The sequence below is a fragment of the Stegodyphus dumicola genome, chromosome 11 (assembly GCF_044657685.1).
Source record: "Stegodyphus dumicola isolate Sdum_Otavi_A_Nest chromosome 11, ASM4465768v1".
Lineage (NCBI taxonomy): Eukaryota > Metazoa > Arthropoda > Arachnida > Araneae > Eresidae > Stegodyphus > Stegodyphus dumicola.
The window spans coordinates 94,531,363-94,557,428 of record NC_140778.1 but is presented as its reverse complement, the minus strand read 5'-3'; the positions used below and the strand labels follow the sequence as shown (position 1 = coordinate 94,557,428).

The window sequence follows — 26,066 nt, the reverse complement described above, 5'->3', positions numbered from 1 at the left end:
ACTATTTTTTAAATTATAGATGATATTATTCAAATTTTTAACTATTTTTTTTTAAATTTCTCTCGTATCTTTTCTTTTTTTAAAAAATTTAAGAGTAGTTTTTGTAAGAGTAAATTTTTACCTTCGGCGTTTTATCGTCTGCTACTTTACTTCGTTTAAATCGAATTGTCTAAAACTGAGAATTTTCGTTTGATATTTATTTGAATTTTATGACATTAACTACATAATTTATTTCTAAACAAACTGTTGCTTTTGAAGTGGCTGAAAGAGCGGCTGATACTATCATCCATATTTTTGAAGCACAATATATTTTTATAGAAACATAATATTTAGAATAATCATTTTTTATAAAAGTCAAATTATGATATAAGCATACAACCCTCTAGAGACTGAATTAATGGAAGTTCAATGGTTATGTAGAAATGATCTGCAGCTACTTAATGGCTGGATAAGTCAGCAGATTCTGTGGACAAGTAAGAATAATTATATAAACGACACCAACATTCTGGATTCAATAAACAACGAGGATACGATGTTTATTAAATGAATTTAAGAAGTTTTAAAACATAAAAAATCAACTCATTTTTTTTCCTAAAATGTATTTTTGTGCGTAGCGTATTTTCATTATATACTTAAAATTCTAATTTAGAATGTAATTGTCAAGAACTGAATCCTAATCATCAGTAATATAATAAGTAATTATTACGGTTATTAATAAATCCTTCTTATAAAGTAATTGCAAATATTTCAAAAAACTTTCTGTCTGAATGCAAACATTTTTCTATGCAAATATTTTTAATTTTATATTAATCAAGATTGCACACCATATTACTTATTTCCACTTCAATTCTTACCGTCAGTTCTAGTAGAATTTACAAATCAATTATATTTAATTAAGGATTGGATTGGATTATTTAATTATGGCAAAGCACACGAGGGCTATCTGCCTAAAGGGAGGGATGTCTTCGTGGAGGACTTTCTAAGGGAAACTGGCTCGTATACACGTTACACATGGGGAAAACCACGAAACCGCCCATGCGGCCAGCCCGTCCGCGAGATTCGAACCTCGGACTGAACCACCAGTGTTCAGCGTCTTTACCGCTCGGCCGTTGGTGGGCTATTTATTTAAGGAATGAGCATCTAAGTTAAGAAACAGCGTACCGTAACAACATTTCAATTATTGGCGCCGTATCTTTCATGTTACTCCCGATTGGCTAGCTTCATGATTTTTAATGAGTATTCGGATTTTACTAGTAACTTCACTTGGAAATCGCGCTTAAACTAGGCTAGTTGGTTATTGGAACATAGAAAGAACATGGGAGCTATTTGATTAAGATGCTTTCATAGAGAATCTTTGTAAAAAGAACCTAAAAAACTACGAAAACCAACCATGCAGCCTGGGTTAGACTAAGCAGCAAACAATTAGTATTTAACAATTTTTTTTTCAAATGCTAGGCAACTGATGAGGCTCATTTAATATTTTTAATATTTTATTTGTAAATATTTAAAATATTGTTGTATTCTTAGACACAAAAAAGCAGAATTTAAGTTTTGTTAACTCGTTAGTAAACTACCAAGCCGTAGTGCAAATGAATATTCAATTTCTTTGGCAATAATTGTATTCACTTAATATTCTTGGAATATGAGCTACAGAAGGAACGTTCTCGGAAGATTAAAGAAGTGTTTAAATCCAGTGATATTAGGTTTGTCTTACAAGCTCAGGATCAAAACGATTCTGCAATTGCCCGAGTAGTTGAATTGTAAATGGATGGGAATTAAGCAGATGACTTTTAATCTTACGTTATTCAGCCAGAAAACGTATTCCAAATGTTTTGTATTGCATGACAATGCATCTTTTCATTATTCAATAACCAGTCGGAGAACCGCTTGTGTTCCGAAAATAAGTATGTGTACTCAATCGTCCTGCATGTTCTTCAAATTTGTCTTCTTGTGATTTTTTTTCTTTCCCAAAAACTAAAGTTGCCTCTCAAAGGAAAGTTTTTTGACATTGAAGAGACAAAATTAATATGACATCTACTTTTAGAGGCATGTCAAAAACAGATCTCTACAAACCTTCTCTTCCGTTACATGTTGTGCAGTCAGACAAAAAGTTACATCAGCTTAAATTCTATAAGCTATTTTTATTACACTCTGATTACTTTATTAACATACAGTGAATATATACTAAAACTTTTACTTTAGCTTAAGTAATTCGGAATTTTTGGCGGAATTATTGTTGGAACTAGGACTTAGAAGATAAGTCAAATTAAATATTTCGATAACCCAATAAATTCAAGTTCGAAATTTCAATATTTTATTTTCTGAGGGAGGGGAAATGTTTTCAGTTTTGGTCCATTATCCTAAGTATATTTGCTTCGATTCTTTATTTTTTCCATAAAAACGAAAATCTTACGCATGGTATACATATAACGCACAGCTTCAAATTAAAATTTAATAGTATACAGGGTGGTTATAATTATAAAGTTCCACTTTGAAACGGTCATAAAAGAAAAACTAGTGCATCATATGATATCAAATTTGGTAACCGTGTAAATGAGGTTATGGGAATTTATTTTCCGCGAAAAAAAAGAAAGTTCGAAACCTCACCACCAGGGGGGCAATGGCGCTGTATGCAATATTATTAAACGAAATATGGGTTGGAATCTAACTTAATCTTTTGTTACACGGGTTTTATATGTTGTATACTCTTAAGGAACTTTGAAGTAAGCAAACTACCGTTTAAAGGCGTTAAATTCGATAAAAGTCTAATGCGCCATCCGTTTGAGGGAGAAATTCATCCGTAAAAACCACGAATTAGCGATTAGAAAATGTGAGATTGCAAATCACTCGCACAAGTGCGTACAATCTGGAAATCGTTTTCTTACAGATCTCTAATTTGTAATTTTTGAAGTCTGAATTCGGCCCTAAAACATGAAGATTCAAAACGATTTTAATCGATTTGGGCCAAAGAAATCCCTCATGTTATCTATCTAGTTCCAGTGCATTCTCGTACTGCATTCGATTGCAGAGCAGTCATTCCACACCGTTTAGTGTTGAATGACAGCTAGTTTTATAACTGACCCATTTTTCTCTGAAGAGCAGTCGACAGCTGGACCACTGTGATTGCAGCTCACTTAGAGTCAATGTTAAAATGTTTCGTGATACATAAACTGCAGTAACGTGGCATTTTAGATACTACGACTTTTATGCAGGACTGGGCCCCACCTCACGTGTGTCGCACAGTTACTTAGGCAACATTTCACGAATGGACGTCTTATAGGCCAACACTTCCCCTCTTCCCACCAGACCTCAACCTCTGTGAATTTTGTCTATGAGGTTATCTCAAAAGCACTGTTTATGGTGATAATCTAAACAATTTGGCAGAAATGAAAAATGTGATACACTGATAACATTCCTCCTGATATGCTCTGTGTAACGTGTATACGAGCCAGTTTCCCTTAAAAAGTCCTCTACGAAGGCATCAATCCCTTAAGGCAGATAGCCCTCGAGTGTTTTGCCGTAATCTAATAAACCAAACCTGATATGCTAAGAGCTGCTGTTGAGAATGCAGTAACATGATTTAACTTGCTTTCGGAAAATGCTGGACGCTACATTGAACATGCTTTGTAACACGTTTCGGAAAATATTAAACACATTTTAAACAGATGTTTTCGTGTCTTATTTCATTTAACAATATTGTATACAGCGCCATTTTTTCCCTGATGGTGAGTTTTTGAACTCTTTTTTTTTTCCACCGAAAATAAATTCCCATAACCTCCTTTACACGATTCCCAAGTTTGATAACATTTGGTCTGAAGGTTTCCTTTTATGACCATTTCAATTTGAAACTTTAATTATAACCACCATGTAAATTAAACTTTAAAAGTTTGACAGTTTGGTTCAAGTCCCAGCTTTAAAAATATAAATATAAATATAACCTTTTATATTAATCCTCTTAGAAAGAATGTTTTAAGAAGCTAATTTTTCTCTCGCGTTATAGACTGTATAAAAAAAACATGATCTTTAGTATGATTTAGATTGTTTCAGCCGATATAAGAATCGGGTTACTCGTTGGTACAGAATAAACCCTGCTGGACTGTTTTATTTCTTTGTCATTTAGCAAAAATCTTTTAATTAAAATATTTATCCTTTGGACTTCGCTTTAAACTTTATTTATAGCTAAAATGACTAGAAATGAAAAGCTGTCTTTAGCTGAAACGCAATTCATATAATTGATATTTTAAAAAATTGACAAGAATGCAAAATGTATGGAAGTCTAGCAGTCGAAAAATCTTAATTTTCTTGTGTGAGCACTGAAAATAACTGTAGAAGGAAAGAAGAAAATTAGGGAGAAAAGTAAGCAAAAATTTGCACTGAAATTTGGCTGTCAGACATACCAAGATGTTCAAAAAGTTGGACGCTTTCGAATAGACTTTCAGGATACTTCAAAGAATTTAGGTGTTCAAGAGAAAACACTTGGACGTGTATACCAGCAAATACCATCAATTGATCTTGTGTTAACGAAAAAGAAAAAACGATATCATTTCAGATTAAAGTGAAGAGCGACTGGTTTTAAACTATATGGTTGTGTAAATTACGTTATAGAACATCATATCGTATCATAAATGGAGAATCCCATGATTTTCTAAGTCGAATTATTTGAAGATTCAGGAGTTTATCCAGTGATGTATGTGGATGTCACCTAAAGATGTTTTTTTTTTCCCTTCCTGATGAAACAGCGGCCGAGCGGTAAAGTCGCTGAACACTGGTAGTTCGGTCCGAGGTTCCAATCCCGCGAACGGGCTGGCTGCATGGGCGTTTTCGTGGTTTTCCCCATGTGTAACGTGTATGCGAGCCAGTTTCCCTTAGAAAGTTCTCCAGGAAGGCATCCCTCCCCTTAGGCAGATAGCCGTAGTATGCTTTGTCATAATAAAATAAACCAAAACCTTTTGATGAAACCAGTCTTTCCTTTCATCTCATACCTTCAAAATGTTTAGCCTCTAAAGACTGATTAAGGCTCTGACGAAATACTTCGTGAAGAACTTTCTAAGGGAAACCAGCTGTCATACGCGGTACACATGAGAAAATCCACGAAAACGCCCATGCAACCGGCCCGTTTACCGGGGTTCGAACCCCGGAGTGAACTACCAGTGTTCAGCAACTTTACCGCTCGGCCATTTGTGGGCCTTTATGAAATGGAAGGCGATAACTTTATTTAAAATAATTGTCAGAAATACCAAAATGTTTCGAAAAGTTGGATACTTTTCAGTATACTTTCAGAATGCTTAAAGAAAAAGAAAAGAAAAATAAATTTTTTCGTAAAATTTAGTATTCGTATTTTTTTAAATTTAAAACTTTTCAATCTTATGATATTTGATTCTTGCGATTTCAAAAATAAAATATTTGACTAAAATATGATTAACATTTTAAGAAACCAAATGTAGGATAAAATTGTGTAAAGCAATGGGCACAATGATAAAACTGTTTAAAGCAGTGTATGCAAGTCATCCTAAGTTAAAATATCGGTTATACATCTCTCTTATTTATATATATTTTTTCTGAACGGAACATTGAAAGGCGTGTAAAACTGTGCTTTACTGTATTTTCTCTTTTAATATAGTATGCAGTTTTCAAACGCATCGTAGTCTGGGTTACAAAGTATTCTTCCGAAAGAAACCCAGTTCAAATAAATAAAATCAAATTCTGGAAAATTGATACTAATAAATATATTTAAAATGCTCAGTTCGAAGGAATAAATAGAAAATTTTAAAACAATTATCTGAAGAGACAATGCAACACAAACAATTAAAATAAAAGTATAAAAATTTTAAAATTACCTAAAATAATAACTATGACGAAAAATATATATAAAGAAAACTATTTGAAAAAAAAAATAATAAACGCTGCACCTTTATTTACGCAGTTCGAATAGGTAAATAGAAATTTTTAAAACAGTTATTCGAAAAAAAAAAAAAAAAAAAAAAGTGCAACTTAAACAATTAAAATGAAATTCGAAAAAGAAAAAATTACTTAAAATAATAAGTTATAATTAAAAATATAATATAAAGAATATTATTTGGAAAAAAGGAACAATGGTGACTTTTTTTCCTCTCACGGGAAAGGAAACTAGGTTGCCATATATTAAGAAGTTCGCCAAGTAAAGTATTCTTGGCGTAAACTGACAAAAAAGTGCCAATATAAATTTGTGAATTTCTCCGTAAATTTCGCTCCAAATTTTACAAAATTTCATATTTAGGGGTAATTTGAGTCGTAAAATCGAAATATGTAAAAAAATTGGTATGTTATTTCAGAAAAAGTCCTATTTTGTGTCAAAATACCTATGTTAGAATAGTGCTATATATAAATCTAATATATATCCTAAGTCGCGCTTTCGAGACATGAAGAACGCAATTTGAATTTTGTCAGTCGGCCCAGTAGATCGGGAGATATAGGACTGTCCCATTTTTTTTTTTTGAGCAGTGTACCAAAAAGGTTGTACGCAAGATGAAGGACGTATCAGATTTATCCTGAATGCAAATGAATTTGCTAGCAGATCTTTGTACAAGGTCAAAATGTAATATTTTATTTCATTAAATGCAATTATTTATAATGCAATCGTGGTTCTAGTTTCTACTAAACGAGGCTTCTAGCGCGAGGTACACATTGAAATTACACATGTCCAAGACTTAATGTTACTTGCAGTGAGTCTTCAAAACTGATGCTTTTTTATCACTTGATTATCTATTTTAAAGTAGAGTAATAACTGCTAGGTTATTAGTATTTAGTAAGAGTAAAATTTACTAATTAATTAGTTTAAAATTAAAAAGACATTAATTAATATTTAAAAAAGATGAGCATTATTAACAATTAAAATGCGATGTAAAGTCTTCATTTGAATTTTTTCTTGTATAGACTGCTGTATCTAAAACTAAAGTTTAAAGCATTATACACTGAAGTGACAAATGTCATGGGATAGCAATATGCAAATATACAGATGGCAGTAGTATCGCGTAGAAAATGTATAAATGCGAATGCTTTGGCAGGGCTTTCATTTGTGTTCAAGTTATTCATGTGAAGAGGCTTTAACGTGATTATGGCCGCACGACGAGAATTAACAGACTTTGAACGCGGAATGGTAGTTGGAGCTAGACGCATGAGTCATTCCATTTCGGATATCGTTAAGGAATTCAACATTACGAGATCCACAGTGTCAAGAGTGCGCCGAGAGTATCTAATTTCAGCATAACATTCCACCATGAAGTGGCCGACTACCTGCACTTAACGACCGAGACCAGCGACGTCTGCGTAGAGTTGTCAATGTTCACAGACAAGCAACACTGCGTCAAATAACCGCAGAATCAATGTGGGACGTACGAGGGACGTGTCCGATAGGACAGTGCGGCGAAATTTGTCTTCCTTGGGCTATGCCAGCAGAAGACCGACTCGAGTGCCTTTACTGACAGCACGACATCGCCTGCAGCGACTCTCGTGGGCTCGTGAGCATATCGGTTGGTCCCTAAACGAATGGAAAAACGTAGCTTGGTCAGATGAGATACGATTTCAGTTGGTAAGAGCAGATGGTACGGTTCGAGTGTGGCGCAGACCCCCACGAAGCCATGGACCCAAGTTGTCAACAAGGCACTGTTCAAGCTGGTGGTGGTTCCATAATGGTCTGGGCTGTTTTTACATGGCATGGACTCGGTCCTCTGGTGCAACTGAACCGATCATTGACTGGAAACGGATACCTTCAGCTACTTGGAGATCACTTACAGCCATTCATGGATTTCACGTACTCAAACAACGATGGGATTTTTATGGATGACAATGCGCCATGTCACCAGGCTACAATTGTCCGCGATTGGTTAGAACATTCTGGACAATTCCAGCGAATGATCTGGCCACCTAGATCGTCCGACATGAATCCCATCCAACATTTACGGGACATCATCGAGAGGTCAGTTCGTGCCCAAAACCCTGCACCGTCAACACTTTCACAATTATGGACGTCTATAGAGGCAGCATGGCTCAATATTCCTGCAGGGGACTTCCAACGACTTGTTGAGTCCATGCCACGTCGAGTTTCTGCACTTCGCCGGGCAAAAGGAGGACCGACAAAATATTAGGAGGTATCCCATGACTTTTGTCATTTCATATGGACAATATTTTATAAATATGCGTTTTATTCATGAAATATTTAAATTAAATGGTTTTTACCATAATAATATAAATCGCTTTATATAAAAGATTTGTATCTATATTATATGGTGTCGTCTTAGATTGTCTGTATTAGAATTTAATTTCATGCTTGCAATGGTATAAAACATCTGTACATAGAGTTTTACTATAAAAATAAAATATAGTATTTAAATCGATTAATTATTGGTGTTATGATCTGTATAAGTAATTGTATTCGCAGATGGCCTTCACAGCAATGAGAGAGAGAAATGCAGAGAGTTACGCTGCGTTAGATGATGTAGTAATGAGAGGATGTGAGACATTCAGTAAGTAATTTTCTTTCTTTAAGAAAAAAAAAAAAGGATACACTAAAATGTTCGAAATCCGAAAGTCTGGACCTGCCAATAAATACAAAAGCTAATTAAAAATAAATAAAAAAAAAATCTGTAAGAGTTTAGATTTTAACGATCTCCAAAAAGTTTTGTTAAGGTTTTCTATGCTCTCTCTGAGCTGGCAGTCTACCAGTCTGCTGTTGGAGTCAAAGTAGCATAGCAGGATGCGTTAGAATTCCAAATGCAGCGTTGAGTATTGGCATATATTTTTCTGTTTTTTTCATTTTTCCTCAGTTCACCATATCAATGTTTTCTTAGCAAGTTGGCTTTACAAAACATTTTTTGCGTCTTTTTATTATTAATGTTTCGTTCGTTAACTTTATTTATTAGATATCATGTTCTTCGCACTTACATCATATAAACTTCAATATACTGTAGATAAAAATATTTTATTCCGTCCCTGTTCTCTGAAATCGCCAAGTTTGTTAATCAAAAATTCATTATTAGAAATATGAAATATAAAATTCGAAATTAAAAATTCGCGCTTCCAGGTGTACATGTTCGGGTGGAGGACAACGTTATTCAAAACTGAATGACTCTACATACTGTTGTTTTTCCACAATACAAAGAACATACATAAATACATGCATGCAGATTCTTCATTATTAGTCCAAAGGGACAATTTGCCCACAAGGGCCAATTTGAATTTCGTTTTGGCATTTTGCGTTGTTTCACTATAAGCGTTGTTTCAATTTTCAAATTGTTGTCACCAAATATCATCGCCCTGTATTATATTTAAAGAAATTAAATAATAAAGAATCTGCTATTTGGCCTAAATTTAAATTGGAATCACAAATATCCTTCCTTATTTGTAGTTATTACACGTTTAATGAAAGCTTCTCAAGAGTATCATACACGGTTCTAGACGATTTTGATCTTCTGCTGAAGTAATCGTCATACAGGACATAGTTATTAATAATGTTAATGAAATTTATAGTTTATTTATGTTATCGAAAATATTACTGGTGCTCATTTCATTGCTTTAGGACAGTAGTCAGTGAACCGTGGTTCGTGAGCCAAATGTGACTCTTTGGCTCCTTGAGCGTGGCTCTTCCACAAGATAGCACATGCTGACGCGCGCACGTAAAAGCAAGAAAAATTGAAAATACAATACAAAGGTCATCAAATTTCACACAAGCATAAAAACAATTGAAAATACATCCACCAGTGTCATTCATAGGAAATGTTTTTTGCACAGAATTCTGCGTTTTGATTGTACTGATTATACATCAAATTGTGCTGTCGTCATAATTGTTATATGCCGAATTTTAACTAATGAAATGTTTTGAATTAATATACCATTCAATGGCAATTTTAATTTGAATGAGAAAACAAATAATGTAAAAATGAACAAACAAAGTACGTTGGTTATCAAGAGGAAAGGTTTTGAAACGTTTCGCGTCCTTATTAACAGAAATTAAAATATTTCTCCTTAAAAAGGGTGTTTATTATCCAGAACTAAACAAAGATCAGTGGATCCATACATTTGCTTTCGTGGTAGACGTTATTTCTCATCTAAATCAGCGTAATTGAAAACCACTGGAAAAAGAAAACACAGTTTTTCCATGTTAGAAGAAGTTATTTCATTTGAAAACAAATTATCTCTTGTTGTTGAAGATTTTGAAAGAGAAACTTTAATTCAATTTCCAAGCCTGTTGAAACATCGCCAAGAAAATAATTCTGATACTGGCATTTGCTATTTTAAAACATACGTTTTAAATATGAAACAAGTTTTTCTAAGCAGGTTTCAGGAATTCAGAAACAACAAATCGACGTTAGACTTTTTTAGAAAAAACCTCTTAATGCTACTGTAACAGAATTAAATTTTTCTTCCTTTAATACTGACACTGGCAACGTTGATATCCAATTGCTGGATTTAAAAAACAAAGAACTATGGAGCTTGAAATTTTAACGTACTAGGGCTGATATAGAAACATTGGAGAAAAGAAAAGGTGAGCTTAGTTCAGAGCATAAGTGGTGTGGTGTATTTAATTATGGCAAAGCACACTAGGGGATATCTGCCTAAGTGGAGGGATGCCTTCGTGGACGACTTTCTAAGGGAAACTGGCTCGTATACGCGTTACACATGGGGAAAACCACGAAAACACCCATGCAGCCAGCCCGTTAGCGGGATTCGAACCTCGGACCGAACTACCAGTGTTCAGCGCCTTTACCGCTCGGCCGCTGGTGGGCCATAGCATAAGTGGTCTGCTTTGAAAGAAGGAAGTTATGTTGATTTTTAACACATGGAATAGAATTCCTGACTCATATAATCAGCTGGAAAAACTAGCGTTTGCTGTGCTTTCATTATTCGAGTCTACATATTCATACGAACAATCATTTTCATGCATGAACCTTATGAAGAGTAAATTGAGAAGTCGTCTTATTAATGAGAACTTGGAATCATGCATAAATTTGAAAACAACAACATATAAACCTGAGTTGCACAAACTTTCCAAGGAGATGCAAGGGCATTGTTTACATTAGTGTTTGTCCGCCATTATCATGGTTTACGTTTTTGGATGCCTTACAATTTTACTTTATCAATAAATAGTATCGTTATTAAGTGCAATATAAAGTTTTATGCGACATTTACCTCTACGGTTTAACTAAGACTTAAAAACTGAAGTATTAAGTTAGTTTTAGGCAGTGATGGTTGATAGTTTTGTTAATTTCGAACTAAAATTTCATTTTTTTTTTTTTTTTTTTTTTTTTTTTTTTTTTTTTTTTTTTTTGTTTCGTAAGTTTTATAAAATAGGGAATTTTTTCGTCACTTTTGTTTTGATTATACTTGTGTGAGAGCAATATAATAAAAAATCTCGTAAATTAAGGAATAAAACAATCATTTTAAAAAACAAAAAAAGCTTCAAACAAGGTCGGTTACCTAATATGTTTAACCATGCTTCTTCACGTAGAGCTATTATAATCGTTAGAAATAACTTAAAAGAAAGTTAAATGTTACTTTATTAATCATCCTACTCTTTGTATATTTTTATTTGAAAAGACTTGATTTAAGAGAACATAATTGTTTCTATGTGAGACTAAGAAAGTAAAGTAAAAAAAAATTGGATGAAACATTAGTATTTATCACTAGGATAGGTTAGTAGTATTGTCACTGCATAAATTTCGTCGATCATTTTCGCGAATTTTGTAGCGGATCAAAATGTTTCTCAGCCGTCGTGTAAATTTCAAGTTTTACTTTTTTTAATGCATACAATCTCCCCGTGGACCATAATTGTGCAACATCTACACCACGGGGCTTACAAACGTAAGTTAACTAAAACATTAAATATCACGTGCATAAATAAAACTAACAAAAACAGAGAACAGCAGTCGAGATTTCACAAAAAGAGATACGTTCATTGACCAAGCCACGTCAAACTTTTCGAATCCTTCTGTAAGCATAATTTACGGCTATCTAAGGTAGAGCTAGGAAAAAATTAAATTTTCCACATCTTGAGGTACTTTTTCTGAACACTCACTAAATTATCTGATTTTGGATTGAAACTAAACAAGTAACATGCAAATTTGTCGCGACCAGATAAAAAGTAAGATACTTTAAAATTAAGCGGAGTCGGAAGCTAAAATTCTTCAAAAAATGCTGATTTGGAATTTTTGCATTTTCACATTCACCACATTTTTATAAAAATGCCATACTTTAAACTGTATGAAAATTAGAACTGTAAAAAAATAATTTTAATTTATCATCGAATGTTTTGATAAATGAGTATTTTTTACATTAAAATGCATTTATCTGCAAATGTAATTTCTTTATACTCAATGTATCTTTTCTCAGGAACTTTTGCAACCAGATATATGAATTTTTATGGCTTATTTATCATATTCCTATTATCATATTTCATGTACTAAAATGAGCTTTTTGCGATAAACTAAAGGGGAAAAAATTCAATTTTTTTTGCGAAAAAAAGTGTTAAATTTTACTAGGCCTAATACAGCATTCTATACATTACTCTAAACTGAAAAATTTTCAAAAGCTTGTAGGGTTTATATTTATTTTAACTAACATTTAAGCTATCTTTTCTGTCAAGCCTTTACTTTCCCCTGGAACTGACAATGCCAGAGTATGTAAATTTTAGTAGAACGTGTAGAGTATTCAAATTTTCAGCAGAAGTATTTTCGAGTTAAATAGAAGGGAAACGAGTTTGTAGCTGTGCTTTCTTGATTCACGAGCGTGAAGGTTGCTAGGTAGAAATTTAAGAACCGCGCGTTTTGGCCTGTGAGCTTACTTCGGCAGTTAGTTGAATCTTTCAACTTCTTATTAAGAAAGTTTGCTGAAATCTAAGCTGTGTCTTAGAACGCGGTTAAGTTAGTCACGTTTATAGAGCCTCGTACGTAGTGACTTGTTATTTATTCATTTTTAGTTGTAATTTCTTATTTTTATTTAACCGCCGGGTCGGCGTAGTTTGTGAGCGTCAAGTTAACGCATCTGTAACTTCTAAAGTGGAATAAAAAGAGAGTTAAACCCTTCTTAAGAGTTTGTGTAATTCTAGTTCACAGCAGTCACTACTATTGTTGCGGGCAAGTTGGGGCCACGCAACAACACAAGCTCATTAAGAAAAAGGTGTACTTGAATTACACAAAATATTCCAAGCGGGTATCCATAGCAGATTTTGAGGAAAGGTACTTTAGAAAATGGCCAATTTTACATGATCGGTATAGGGCGTCCCCTTAATAAAAAATGCAATCTATGGTAAATAGAAGCAAAGAACGTCTTGGTGCCCTCAACATTACGAGATAAAATACGAGTATATTCCTCATTCTACTTCTATGAGCTTCTTATAATGAAAGGACTTCCAATGATTCTTTGAAATGCTAATATTAATAGCAATGGTTGCATTATATAAGTTAACTTGAGGATGCTGCCCCATTATCCTTGATCTACTTGACGGCAAGACAAATACAGAGAAGTTCTGCTTGAAAAACTGTGCATTCATTTCTAATACGGTGCTTAAATAAAAAACACCAGATTGGCCTTCAAAAATAACAAATGCAAGGCCAATCTTATTATTCATTTTACTGCCATCTGTAAAGCAAACCACATGAAAACACTTAGTTTCTTCATAATCGCAGAAATTCATGGACACTAAAGTAGTTGGATGAGGAATATCGGGGAAAGGGACATTTCCATTTATGCTAAAACTTAAACTCAGTGACACAACAGCCCTATTGGGCCAAGGCCTGCAGTGCCCCGAAATCTGCGTTTTTGGTGTGCAGTGGCCCCGGGGTGCATGAGCATATGCCCTGGACAAGAGGTCAGTTTGTCACAGGCCTCCCAGTGTTTAGTCCCCAAGTGACTCATTTTAAGTGGTACTCATTTCAAGTGGTACTCATTTTATCGACTCACTCTAGGATGAAAGGCTGAGTCGACCTTGCACAGTCCGGCGATCGGACCCCGGACCTGTGGTCCTGCTACGTAACGCGCTACTAGCCATTGCCCCACCGGACCTTTTTCATTTATGCAGTCTTTCAAAGTATCAGTTGCCAATCACTCGAAAATATTACTACGTTATTTTTGTAATATATATATATTTACGATATTATATCATTTTATAACATATATATATTTATATGCTATTATATTATTTTATAATAGATATATATATATTTATACGCTATTATATATATTTAAACACTATAATTATTAAATATTTCTATATTACCGCCCAGACGGGAAAGTGGCTAGTGACTTTGACTGCTATAGCGAAGGGCCCGGGCTAGAATTCCAAAGAAGGCATGGATGTAATTTGTCGGCCCTTCATACGAGGCAACTGTGACCAACCTGTTGGGTGCCTCCATAATAACGAGACCGCCGCTTCCGGTGAACGCCTATAAATGAATGGAGCGAACACTTTCTAGACAGTTACTCATCATTCGAGCGGAAGCAGTCACGAGTGCAGTTGCTAACCCAGCATGTAGGCAGTCAGAGCAGTTACTCGTTATTTGTTGTTCTGAATAAACGTGATATTTGTTAGTGTTGAGAGAGTATTAGTGCAACGCATTACCTTAGGGTAATAAAATGTCCTTATTTAGGACACCGGACGAGACTTCTGATGATGACCTGGAATCGGACCGTTCGTTGCGATCGACGAAATCTTTACACTTTTCCCTAAAAATGGACGATCCCGCTAAGAAAGAACGAAGAAAAATAATAAGAAGAAAATGAAAATGATGACTGAGACAGAATCTGAGAAAATGGCACTGGAAAAAGGAAATAGAAGCAGAAAAGGATCCTGCATTCAAATGTCTGTTGGTACAAATGAAAAACCAAGAACCTGAAAACATATTCCCTCATGAACTGATGAAACTAAAGGACTTAACTCATTTTTCAAAAATTTTCTCTTTTTCTCCTTCAACAGGCAGCATATCTGAAGGTCAGTTCTTGGGAGGGTAACCTTCCACGTGACTGTCTCTGACGAATCAACGCGGACTATTGACAGAGCAGAGTTTTCTACTTTGGAGAGGATTTTCAAGCTCGACCTCATGGCCGTGTCACCTTCAACATCTTTTCGTCCCCAGGACGCGGTGCAACTTTTGGCACCTTTTATCTCAATTAAAAAACACGTTAGCGCCTAAGAGCTTATGAATGACTAGCTTATATTTTTATAAGTAAGTTACCAAATGCTAAACATACGATTCCAGATTCTAGATAGTTACAAAGCCTGAGAGCGAAAGCTTGACGTCACAGAAGAAGACCCGTCGCTCGTGGCTCCGCTCTTATTCACTCCTTGGTTTGCTCGTTCATTTACTGAGCTCTTGCTTGTTCCCGGTTTTTTTCACTTATTATTTACGACATGTCATTTATAATAAAGTTCCGAATGCAATTTTTAACGTAAATCTTATGCATTATATATATATACTTATTAATTAAATTAATTTTTTATTATTTAGCATTTATGTTTATGTTTTATTTAAATTACTCACATACCACATACTGTTTAAGAAGTAACTGTCCAAGCATTTGCGGAAAACAAAATTTACACAAAGTATTTATATTTTTAGTTGTTCTTAGTTTCTGATGAACTTTCAATAAGTTTTCTGAAATTTAATGTAAAATTAAGCTCTAAATTTAAGGTAGAATTCGAATTTATAAAGCAAGAGCAGTAAAATCCTGCAAAATTGTATAATCCTCGGTGGAGTACTGGTTTGAACTTGTGGGAGACGCTTCGGTCTTCTGATCGTGACGTCACTGGCTAGTCAGTCGCTCGTGTTCAGGCCTTATTCTTCGAGGCGGTGTTGGTACAGCCCGGCCTCTAGAAAAAAAATATACAGTTAGGTAATTTTAACTCAGCTTTCTATTATAATATATGCAAAAGATACCCTGCAAGCCCTTCCTTCTGTGAATTCCAAGCAAGAACTTTTAGCTTTGCATTATCAAAAATTTTAATATTTAAGCATTCAAAAATCCACGTGTTAATTTTAAAGATTTATAGTCCGACTGCTGATGAGTTACTATGTTGTCGATTGATTTCCTGCTGATGATAAAAGAGCTCCTCTTTTTGAAGAGCTATTCAAATAACAGATTAACAATACCCTTTTGAAATACTTTGCATATAAACCTTGCAGTAAGTTTCGTTGTTACGTATATTTGAATTCCCATTTTTACAGCCGCTGGAGACATAGGTATGTGTTCCGCCAATCAGTTCAACTGCAAGAATTCCCTCTGCATTCCTATGGACAATATCTGCGATTACACTGACGACTGTGGCAATTTTGAAGACGAGAGACAGGAAACATGCGGTGAGCAAAACAAATATATTTCAAGTTGTTATATTAAATTTGCTTTAGATCTTGAAGGAACTGTTACTAATTTTGAAGCAGAATGTATTTTTAAAGGATGTTTTCTGTACTTTTATGTTCAAAATAACTTTAGGAGATTTTTTTTTCTCATTTAAAAGTATTCCAATTACTATATTTCTTACAATATATATAATGTTCCTCGCTACTTTGTCTATAATAAAATGTCAAGGAACCTAGAAAACTAAGAAGCGACTTATCGTTGAGTTCAAGTACTTTCAACGTAGACTCGAGAAGGGTTAAAATATTCCGTTTATTCACTTAATGAAAAATACTAACAGATGGCTCATTCTCGGGCTTACAGGAAAGGCTTCACTCGGGTTTTAAATCAGGATAAGACGAAAAGAAACTAATCTAATGCTAATTAAATATAGACTTAGCCGAAGGTTGATACAAATATCTAACGTAGTTGGTCTTTAATTTAAACCAGCTGGCGATTATCAACAGGCAGGTACAATACGGCCGAGTGTAATAAATTCAAGAACGAACTAGCTTAGAGGGTATAAACACGCACCACTAAGGACTCCTAAGCACTCTATTTCCAAGTAAGTTGAACTTTCTTTAAATACCACTTCTAACTCATTTGCATTCAACGCGATTTAAAAAATTCATTCTGGTACGGAGTTGTAAGTGGGAAACAAAAACTGAAAGGAAAGGGTTTCAAAATTAAAAATAACTTTTATGTAATTAATATACACCTTACGTATAAGTCACAGCTTCTATTTCGTATATGCTTCATAATAAAGAAGGTGCATTTTAGTAGTTTTCTTTGTCTGAAAAGCACAGACTTTTGTGAGTCGCTAATTATGCCTGAATTACAAGTTTTCTAAAATTAATGATTTGAATAGATATATTTTTGTTGTTCGTAAGTTAGCGTCGATTATTAGAAAACTATCACCTTGGGGTATTTTAGCCTTTTTTTAATGCAAAGTCTTTTTTTCCGGGGGGGTTAGGTGGTATTCAAATTATGGAGTGCTTCTTGCGATCTATGATATGCAAAAATTAGAAAAATGCGGTATTAGGAATAACTTTTACAAAAATAAAATATAGCCTTATGAAAGGACTCTCTATTAAATCCATTGCTGTTGATGAGAAATATAGTAATTGCAAGTGTTGGATAATATCTTCTGTATGATAACAACTTTCTGCATATGAAATTAAATTTAATTGACTTTTGTGATATAGATGACTTCGCCCCCCCTTAAAAAATGTTTTACTACACAAAAATACTCTAATAGCAAATAAAATGTATTTACGCGAAAGATAAGAAATTACTAAACCTAAATTAATTTCCATTTTTTTCTTCCAACAGCAAATGCCATTTCTCGATGCAGTTTCGACCAGTCCTTCTGCAACTGGATTTCGGACAGTTCAGCTGGCTCCGCTTGGCAGTTAAAAAGTCCTTTTTCTTCTCTTGACCAAGGCCCAACGAGAGACCATACGACAGGATCCGGAAGTGGTATGTATTTTGGTTTAGTTTCTAGAGTCTCCTTGTTCCTTTCGGGATCATCCAGTGGTAGACTTTACTGAAAAGTCTACGTAACAAATCCTCGCTATGTCTTAGAAGAACAGATACTGCAGAAGAAGGTTTAAATAACTTTTTTACTTGAACTAAACTTATCAGAACGCCCTCGCTCGGTGATCACAATTTACTAACACTAGTGGTTTAGTAACTCGACTAGAAAATAAAAATGTAAAATCGCGATAAAGTAGATGGGCTACGCGACTGGCTCGACTGAATTATCTAAACCGCTAAATCGGCTCTACACAGCAAAGCCGTACCTAGAATATAAATGTGATCTAAAGAGAGTGGCTAAGCACAAACTATTCACGAGCAAATCTACTTAAACACGTCTCGTCAATTTGAAAATAACTCTCCTCCTATTATTTTTTAAACCACTGCCTAAATACTGATTCCAAATTCACTTAGATTTGCATACTACGTCTTTAAATTTACATTCTGGTAGGAAACTGAAATCAGAAGATAAAGGAAAGTTTCACAAACTAAAAATAATTGGTTAGAATAAAGTGCGGTATTTACAAACTGACTATGGCAAAACACGCTAAGGCTATCTGCCTAAGAGGAGGGATGCCTTTGTGAAGGACGTTATAAGAGAAACGGGCTCACATACACGTTACACATGGGGAGAAACATGAAAATGCCTATACTGCCAGCCTTTTTGTCTGGAACCGAACCCAGGTTAGAACTACTAGCTTGCAGTGATCTTACCGCTTGTCCGTTGGTAGGCGGTATGTAGTTTGGACTGCGATCTGCATGAGGCAGAAGACGAGTTTTCTGTTAATTCTTGTAGGAAAGGAATAGCCTCCAGTTTCAGTATGATCCACAATGGAATCTATTAAGACCACCTCAACAGGCATTTCCTGTATACTTTCCAAAAATAGGGCAGGAAACGGAGATTTTTTAAAGCAGGAAACAGGGGAAATCAGCTGTGCTTTTGCCGAGATTCGAACTCTGGATTTCCGACTGTCTCTGCGAGTCTTTATCTAATAGGCGACTATGGAGGATGGAGACCCTCTTAATAAATCCATGTAGTGAATAAATTATCATCTACCACATATTACCCGAATATCGCTATAGATTTATTAGGACTTTTTGAAACATTGAAACGGAATGAGATATCGGCAATTCTCTCGCTGGGAGTCAAAATCTGGATATTCCAAATCCTAACCGGATGTGTTACCAGTGAGGAAAGTTAAAGATCCTTATAACTTGGTAATGCAATGTTGATGAAGCTTCATTGCATATTGAAATGCACAAAGACTTGACTTGTGTGATCATGGCAAAGCGTCGAGAGCTATCTGTCTAAGGAGAGGGATGCCCTCGTGGAGGACTTTCTAAGGCAAACTAGCTAGTATACAAGTTACAAATGAGGAAAACCACAAATACACAAAGGAATTTCGGTAAATAAAATATTAACTGCATGAAGCTTTGGAAATACTAGTGAGCAACAATACAAATCTCTGACCGCGAATGTTTGTCCTTTTTTTGGTGTTCTTTATGGTATAATTTCTTGTAATTAGCATTCCATTCACTACTTATTAACTGTGATTATACTAAAATTTATACTACTTTGATTGCTCATTGCTAGTTAACTTTGATTACCCTCATTTTAAATGTGAACTTTGTCATGTTGGTGGAAATAATGTAACGTAAATTTGCACGACTTTAATGAAGATGAAGGCTAGATGACTTTTTCTGAAGATTCCCATTTCAAGACAGTTATTTTTTTAAATGAAATTCACATGCTAGTATTTTTCAGTGTAACACATTTCTTTGCAAATAATGAAACTATTTAGAACGGTCAGTTACCATATTGCAGGTTAGGATATGTAGTTTGCGTATAGAAAAGCACATGACAGCTATCTGCTAAAGGAAAAGGATGCCTTCGTCGAGGACATTCTAAGGGAAATTGGCCCGTATTCACGTTATACAAGTATAAAATCAAGAAAACGTCCATGCAGCCAGCCTATTCAACTGAGTTCGAGTCTGGCTTGAACTAATAGTTTACAACTCGACTATCGATGGGATACATAATATTGTGATTGGTTATTTTCTGGTGAATATTATATTCTGATACAAAAGGAAGATGAACTAAGTTAATTTTTTTTCCTAAAGCAGGGGTCAGTCATAAGTAAAGTGTAGTTTGATACACATTCTTCCGTAGATGTTTTAGTTACCTATGTAATAATTTTAATGAAATTCATATCATTTCTCCCAGAGAAAATTCTTACATTTACGAAAATATTTCAGGACTGATGAAGTCACAGTCAAAAAACTAATTTATGTTTTTCAAATCAAACAATGTGTTTATCAAAACTATTCGGTTTTCAATAAATTATATTGTCTAGAATTTAAATGATTGCAACACTTACGGAGTAGAAATGCAGGATTATAGATTTTTAATTTTCGAGGTTAGACGAAATGAACTCATCAGATTATTTATAAAATGAATATATTGAATATTTACCGAATATGAATTTCATTGAATATTTATTCTTAAAGACTTAAATTAGAATAGCGGTTTTCAGTATAAATAAGAAGCAATAACGGACGACATTTTACAATAAACGAGAGAAATTTCGCAAACCAGAAATAAGATAGCTGATCTCTGAATTCTGAAGCAAGATGGTGCTCGTATGAGGATAATAATTCTTTAAAAGCTTAAAATTGTCTTTTGATTCCGTTGAATATTTTATTCTTCCCCCCCCCAATCGGGATAGTGATTAGCGAATGAGTGCCGTACCGAAGGACAAGGATTCGAATCCAGGAGAAGGCATGTATGTTTGTAAATGTATAATGTCTGTGCAGCGCGATATAAATATGTGACAAGCCAAAAGTCCTCTCGAGAGGTTGGATGTAGGGGAAGAGGAGTTGGAGATATCTTCAGGTTGGACCCCAATTTGGGAGGCCCAAAAGGGGTGGGCTCCACTTGTAGGGCAGAGAACCCAAGGGCTACCCGTTCCCTCGAGGTGCTATCTCTCAAACTTGGTGCCGGAACTGAGCTAAAGTCGGTCTTTCATCTACACTCATGTCCATAAATTAAGGATAATGCAAAATCAGGCAAAGGAAGAGTTAGAAGCAAAACAAATTTGACATATTTATAAAGCTTATTTATTAAACAAAAGGTAAAGAGTAAAAAAAGATGCTATATGTTTGATATTATTAAAAAAATTAGTGATTTTTTCTCCCTGGAGCAAATTACAAAAAAAAAAAAGCCTATTTACAAAAACCAATATTACATGGTTGGTATGATTGTTAATACATTGTATGTCTCCCAGACGATGCAATACAGTCCGTACAACGCCTAGACATGCCAAATATCAAATTATCGATCTGATCTTGGGGGATATTACACAACTCAAAAAGCAATGCTCTCCGAAGTTCCGGTAGACATGTAGGAGGAGGTTGACGGGCTGCAACTCATCGGCCAAGCATGTCCCACGCGTGCTCTACTGGATTCAAGTCCGGTGATAATGCTGGCCAGTCCATACGGGTGATATCCTTGGATTGAAGGCATTCGCTTACGATCCTTGGATTGAAGGCACGGTGAGGACGGGCGTTGTCATCCATAAACACAAACTGTGCGCCCATGGCGCCCCGAAACAAACGTACATGTTGTTCCAGAATGACGTCCCGATAGATTTGGCTTGTCATGGTTCGAATTTGAACATGCAGGTCAGTTCTGGAACCCACAATAATTCCACCCCAAACGAGCACTCCTGCACCTCCGTAACGGTGTCGTTCAATGATGTTTTCTTGGTGGTAACGGGTACCTGGAGCTTTCCATATGAAAGTCCGTCGAGAATCAGACTACAAGCTAAACCTGGACTCGCCGGAAAACATAACACAAGCCCACTGTTGCGGTATCCACAATGCATGTTCTCTACTCCAGGCTAACCGCAGGCGAAAGTGAGTTGCAGTAAGTGGAACGTATCTCACAGGTCTACGAGCATATAGACCAATCTGCCTTAAGAGTCTGTACGCGGTCTGCCTTGAAATTGTCGTACCAGTGGCTGACGAGACAGGTCTGAGGCTGTGCTACGCCTGTTTCTTTTGGCAGTAACTGCCAAATACCGGTCCTCATTCGGCGTTGTAACTCTGGGGCGACCTGTGCTGTAATGTCTACTCACATTACCATCATCTTGGAATCGTTGGCAAAGCCTGAAGATGACACTCTGGGCATTTCCAAGTTCGTCTGATACTTCCAGTTGGGTAGGCCCACATTCCAGACAGCCGATAATTCTACCATGTCAAAAATCATCCAAATGCGTCCTTTGTGTCATAACTATTCGGTTATTGCACTGAAATGCTTATAAAGCGCCTGCGAACAATTTTACTTCTTTGCCTCTATTCCTCATATATCACTCTCTTACACTCTCGTCATTGTGACGTACCATCTTTGTCATCTGGTTACTTCCTGAAATTTGCATATGATTCTTGAAGATGTGTGTAGTCATTTTACTGGTGATATATTTATTTTAGAGTTCGATTTCTCTGTGACTCCGAATTATCCTTAATTTATGGACATGAGTGTATATTGTGTTCAAGGCTCTTGCCAACTGTGAATGTGATAGGCTTGTGCTGACCTTTGTCAGACAATTTAGATTGTTAAAAACAACATTTATTGCTCAAAACATAAGTTAGAATAGCACTTTGCAGTTTTAAATTACGAGCAGTAACTGAAGAAATTTTACAATAAATGCAGGAAATTTTGCAAGCCAGAAATAAAACAACTCATTGCTGAATTCTAAAGCAAGACGTTGCTCATTAAATGAGTATAATAATTATTTGAGAGCTTGGAATTATATTTTAAGCGTGTAGATTTTAAATAATGATTCTTAAATTTCCAATCTAATGCATGTATGCTTATTGTAGGTCAATTTTTATATTTGCCTGGAAGAATCAGACCTGCACCAGCTCGACTCATTGGACCGATGCTTCAACCTGCTGAAGATTGCCAGGTACTGTCTTTTATTACATGCTGAATACCTTAATGCATAAAAGATGAATGATGTTTAGGATAAATAATTTCACATATAAAAATGATAAATATTAATAAATACTATGCTATGATTTACAGCAGTGGTTCCCAACCTTTCTAGCCTCATACACCCCTATCACAATAGCTAGAAAATTTCGTCTCTTCTTTCCAAAACTCGAAAAATAAATATACAATTTCATTTAAACTTGCATTATTTTTTAACTTATTTTATAATAAATGCAAAATGTATAGAAAAACGTTGATGAAAACCAAAACTTGAAAAAAAGTAATATTTTATATTCATAAACTTAAACTAAATATTACTTAACAGATAAATAAGAGTCTGACAGCCTTCCCGCCCTGAAATTTCTGCCTAGGAGAGATTTACCCTAGGGTATTTTGTGGCACATTTGACCCTCTTATTGAAAATTACAGATTCGTAGTTTGATTGTGATAAATTAAACCTAATCGAATGTTAGAGAAAGTTATTTTTCTTCCATTCGAGAGATGAAAAAGTGTATAAAACATTTGCTAAATTGTATTCTAAATAAAAACATATTTTAAAAAAAGAAACATATTTTTAAGTAAAGATTTATCGCTATAACATATATATTACTCAATTGAATTGTGAAAATTTATTATTAGTTCAAAAAGGCAACTTTCACAGAAGGGCTTTTAATTTAGTTTTGGCATTTTGCTCGGTTCACTATAAATGGCGTTTCACTTTTCAAATTGTCGCCACCAAATATCACAGCCCTGCATTTTACTTAAAAAAATTAAATAATGAAGAATCTGCATGAAAATGTATATGTTTCTCGCACTGTAAAACCCAACGGTACCCATAGCCATCAAATTTTGACTAACGTAATCTGCACCGAATATGGGCATCTGAAAGCCCTAATTTGGAATTTGTTTTATTAATTGATTTCATATTTTATAATACTTTAACGAAATTTTGATTAAAAAACTCGACGATTTCAAAGAGAGCAATGGCAACAATGTATGGAAATGAAGCATTTCTATCTCCAGAGAGCGAGACTGTGTATCGGAAATTCTAAAGATATGCTCATTTTAAAATTATTTTGTGATATTGCTGTTGAATTGAATTTTATGGTGTGAGTGCGAAGAGTATGACATTTAATATATAAAGGTAACATACAAAATGTTTAACCTTTTGCGGCGCAGTGTGTCCGGTGTGGACACACCTAAAAATTTCCTTCTGTACGCACAGAAAAATTCAATGAAAAAGGATTTATAGGCTACTATAGACTACTCTGAACCTTCTTTATTTATAGTAGATGGCAGTTTAACACAAACCAGTTCATATATTTTAGCCATGTTTAGTTTTTTAAGACCCTTATTTTTCAAGGAAATCTTCCAGTTTTTTTAGGGTATAAAAGGAATTGTTTGAAAAAAAAATTCTATGTTATTTTTTTGGCTGTATGCTAATCTCCTTATTCTATATTAGCTTTAAAATTTTTGCCTTTAAATCTTGCCTAAAATCAAAGGCGAACTCTAGGTGTGCCCAGACCGGGCTCACCGATAACCTAGGACAACTGAGGTTCTGTATTCTTTGTTTCTCTGGATCTCATCGGTCAGTTAATTGACAGCAATGCTCATTTCAGCACTCTTTCCGGAGCTCTATTCAATCAGTGTGCCCACTTTGGGCACACCCATAGAATTAAAACGATAAGACTCCTCTAGGCCTAATTAGACTGCCTACCTTTAATTTTTTTATCAAAACTCCGACTTTAAAAGGTAGTATGCCGAAAAGGGTTAAAAGACGCCTCTTTGGGCGAAATATAAAATCTGAAAGCTTACTGATTTTTACTTTCTTTTTTTTTTTAAATATAATAATTATTTTAAGCCTTTCAAGCAGATAGTCTTATTAAATAATATCTACACTTTAAATTTACGGTCTTAAACTAAATTGTTTTAATACCATATTTTCCAAAATCTTGACTAGCTAGTTTTAGCTAAGGGTTTTATACCTGATTATAAAATATCTCATTTCTTACAATCTGTCGGTAGATTCGCCTGTATTTCGACATCCGTGGAAATGGTCCGCTATCACTGCAAGTCAAAACTAGAACTGAAATTAATGGACAAGAAAAGGTTGTGTGGACAAGAGAAGATCCTACCGAAGGCTACTTCTACGTGGACGACAGAATTACTCTTAAGGAAACGAAAAGTTATCAGGTAATAAAATATATGTATATAATTCCTATTTCATGCAGCTTCTATACTTCTACGTTACGTACCATATAAAATCATAATTGAATGTGTTTATAAAGAGAGTAGTATGTTTTAAAATATAAAATTAAACAAAAAAAAAAAAAAAACCCTTCTGTTTGAAATTATGTCTGAATATAATAAAAGAATGAGTCTGCCTGTCTTTCGTTCGAGCTGCGCGTAAGCTAATAGACCCAGGGCTACGAAATTTGGTACATAGGTGCATCTAGGCAAGAACCAATGCCCCTCGAAGGGATATTTTCAAAATTCGAATCAGTTTTTGTTTTAAATTTATCTTTTCGATTTTATCGCATCATTTTAAATAGTTTCATTCTTTTAGAAATGTGGTTTTGGCAACAGTTTTTCATTCAATTGCATACCGGACTACTGACTGTTGAAAATAAGCACTGTTGCCACTTGGAAAAATGAGTGCGATAACTTTGTGCAGTTTTTTAATTTAATGTTTCTCTTGGATACTGAACGCTTGTTGAGAGAAGGCAAAGGGAAGTTCGTTAATTTATTTATTAAGATAATTAATATTTGTATTGAGGGATATTGCTTATTTCATTGTAATTTTGTTATCAGCACTGCTGCTCCTAGGATAAATGAGGGAGATAATTTTGTGCAGTTTTTATATTTAATGTTTCTCTTGAATTCTGGACGTTTATGGAGAGAAAGCAACGAGAAGTTGATTAATTAATTTAATAGTATAATTAATATTTGTATTAAGGAATATTGCATATTTCATTGTAATTCTGTATATGTAATATATATATATTTTTTTTTTGATTTGTGGGTTATTTTTATGAAATTGTTCTGCAGAGTAAAATTCTGCGCATTTATTAAATTCAACGTTTCGTTCAGGCATTTTGCCGGTACATTTAAAAGCCAGACAAATCTTACGACGAAGGCTGTCCGCGTAGCTGCTGGTACTTTATTAAAGAGTCTA

At 34.6% G+C, this 26,066-nt stretch overlaps 1 protein-coding gene across 2 annotated transcripts in view; it reads left to right on the top strand.

The window, feature by feature from the left end:
* The window catches only part of LOC118194239 (MAM and LDL-receptor class A domain-containing protein 1-like), a 458,361-nt gene that overhangs the window by 197,539 nt on the left and 234,756 nt on the right, over nt 1-26,066 (top strand). For both annotated transcript variants that reach the window (XM_085827015.1, XM_085827016.1), the window contains 5 exons: nt 8,417-8,501; nt 16,194-16,325; nt 17,695-17,841; nt 22,780-22,865; nt 24,917-25,084. In XM_085827015.1, the coding sequence (XP_085683141.1) occupies nt 8,417-8,501; nt 16,194-16,325; nt 17,695-17,841; nt 22,780-22,865; nt 24,917-25,084 (618 nt within the window). The remainder of the gene's footprint in view (nt 1-8,416; nt 8,502-16,193; nt 16,326-17,694; nt 17,842-22,779; nt 22,866-24,916; nt 25,085-26,066) is intronic.